Below are 2,055 nucleotides of genomic sequence, written 5' to 3'. Positions count from 1 at the left end.
GATTCAAACCCGGGACCCCTGGCGTCGTAGCTCGTTGGGAAAACCACTCTGCTAAGGAGATGCGCGCTTGAAAAAATCCTGCCTGAAAACTCACTGTGTGACTTCATGGTACGGTGCAATGTGCATGGGGACAACAAGAGAGTGTCTGAAATTTTTGGCAACTCACACGTAACTTGAACGACCTTTCGGAAACTACCTACCTATTTTTTATCGTCTTCTGATGAGTCGAGTTCTTCTCTTGGGATCCTGACACCCTCCTGCATGATCCTCCTCTTCGATGGAGGACCTCCTAGAAGGCGTCATGCTTCCGGGACTGGAATCTTTGGCCACCGGAAGAATCGGGGATGGGAATGAACTTCGACGGAGGAGCGGTGGGGGCCTCGCCCCGAAGAGTCTGAACTTATTATGTTGCTGCAACCGAGAGGGACTTGCGAAACTCATCGAACGTTCGCGCGTGTACCTGCTTTCCTGTTCGATCAGGGACTCCCTCCTGTTGTGCCGACTGAGGGTCAGATCTGCCAGAGAGCATCGTCGGGACTCGATTTTGGGCGCAGTCGACGACGAGGACATCGTCTTGCCGGTCATCCTGTCCCTAAATACTTCAAACACCGCAACGAGTGCAGACAGGAGCAGGAGAACCGCCACGATGTTGCACACCACCCTTGTTGACGTAGTGGTTGGCACGCCGACGGTGACCCCGAGTATCTTGTTGGTACCTCTTATTCTGTGCAGCGTCTCCTTGGCCTCGCTGGTCGTCTGTGAGCTTCTGTCCTCTTCTCGAAACGACTGAACAATATCTGTCCACTTATTAGCGCAGCTGTCATCGTCTTCAGGAACGTCCCTGTGTATGTTCTCATCGCCTGACACTCGGAACGACGCGTGGATTACGTTCAAGGTAATAAGTAGCATAGCACATTGTCCGATCATCGTCTGAGATCTGTAAACTCCAAAGGATTACGTTTGACCAAGTTGAAGTTCAGTGTACGCACAGTTCTGTATGGAATGTACCATTGAGTCCACAGCGATTCGAACCCGGAAACCCTTGATTACTAGACGCACAGTACTCTAAGGAACTATTGAACGTGTTAACACTCAAACTCCAGCACGAAATGTAGCGCGTGTCTGTTTTAGTATCATTGCTTCAGATTAACTACGATCACACAAGCACCACCTCTACGTATTTCTCCTTATCAGTCCTGCAGAACGCGTGGAAAACGTTTTCCAACCAAACAAGACCGGAACACAAGCTGACAGCAGTTTATTTGCCACCGAAGCACATAGGGGGTGAGTGTTGAGCGTAAAATGGCACACCTGAGCTTCCCTAGAGTCGAGAACAGCTGACGAAATGCAAACACACGGGTCCTAAGGGCTCGTCAATGGATCCTCTTCGTCCATAACCAGGCAGGCCTCCACGCAGCGGAGGGTCCTACATTACTATGACCCTGTACGTGAATCCCGGAAACTCAACGGTGGCAGCAGATCGATAGGCAGCCCGTGCGCAAGCTTAGCTCTTGTCCGTTGCCATGTTAACTAGTAGTGCCACAGGTGGAGAGGGCAATAGGATCAGCCACCTGGAAGAGGACGGTTCTTTCCTCCACCTTTCCCCTTCAATTTCGTTCGTCGACAGGTGAACTGCTCCAAACAAACTTGAACATACACAATGGGGAGCCACGCGTTCAACACTCGTATCTTTCTCAAGTGAAGTTCGTGGTTCCTTAGGTCGCTCTTTTCAAGCGCTCCGATGCTGATATACTCCGTCTCGGGAATATGTGGAGCAAGGCCGCGTATTACGGTAGAGAAGGGGAGGAGAGTAGGCGGAGCAAAGCAGGTACAGGTGCGTTTTCCACTCCATTCACACACTTCTTCTCACACGTGTTCATTGGTGGAGCCCCCACGAGTCACTACTTGTGCAGAGACATGTTTCGTTCGCTTGCTCCAGAGATTCCCGAGACAGAGTGTAGCGCAGTGGTTGGCAAAGTGTGCGCCGCGGCGCCCTGGGACGTCGTGGGTGTCTTACAAGGGTGATTCGAAATATTCCAATACTTTCAATGAAAT

General features: G+C 51.2%; 1 protein-coding gene across 1 annotated transcript; it reads right to left on the bottom strand.

Annotated features, from left to right (window-relative positions):
- Window positions 1-206: 206 nt before the first annotated feature.
- LOC145987087 (uncharacterized) lies at window positions 207-1,381 on the bottom strand. Its single transcript, XM_083121556.1, has one exon. The coding sequence runs from the start codon at window positions 925-927 to the stop codon at window positions 208-210; it is 720 nt and encodes a 239-aa protein (XP_082977682.1). The 5' UTR covers window positions 928-1,381; the 3' UTR covers window position 207.
- Between the last annotated feature and the right edge of the window lie 674 nt (window positions 1,382-2,055).

This window comes from Lepisma saccharinum, chromosome 4 (genome assembly GCF_977018435.1).
Source record: "Lepisma saccharinum chromosome 4, izLepSacc3.1, whole genome shotgun sequence".
Taxonomy (NCBI): Eukaryota; Metazoa; Arthropoda; class Insecta; order Zygentoma; family Lepismatidae; genus Lepisma; species Lepisma saccharinum.
Note: the sequence above shows the minus strand (reverse complement) of the source record. Positions and strands in the feature narration are given on the sequence as shown.

Coding starts and splice junctions, on each gene's coding strand:
- LOC145987087 (XM_083121556.1), bottom strand. CDS start 927: ATGATCGGACAATGTGCTATGCTACTTATTACCTTGAACGTAATCCAC.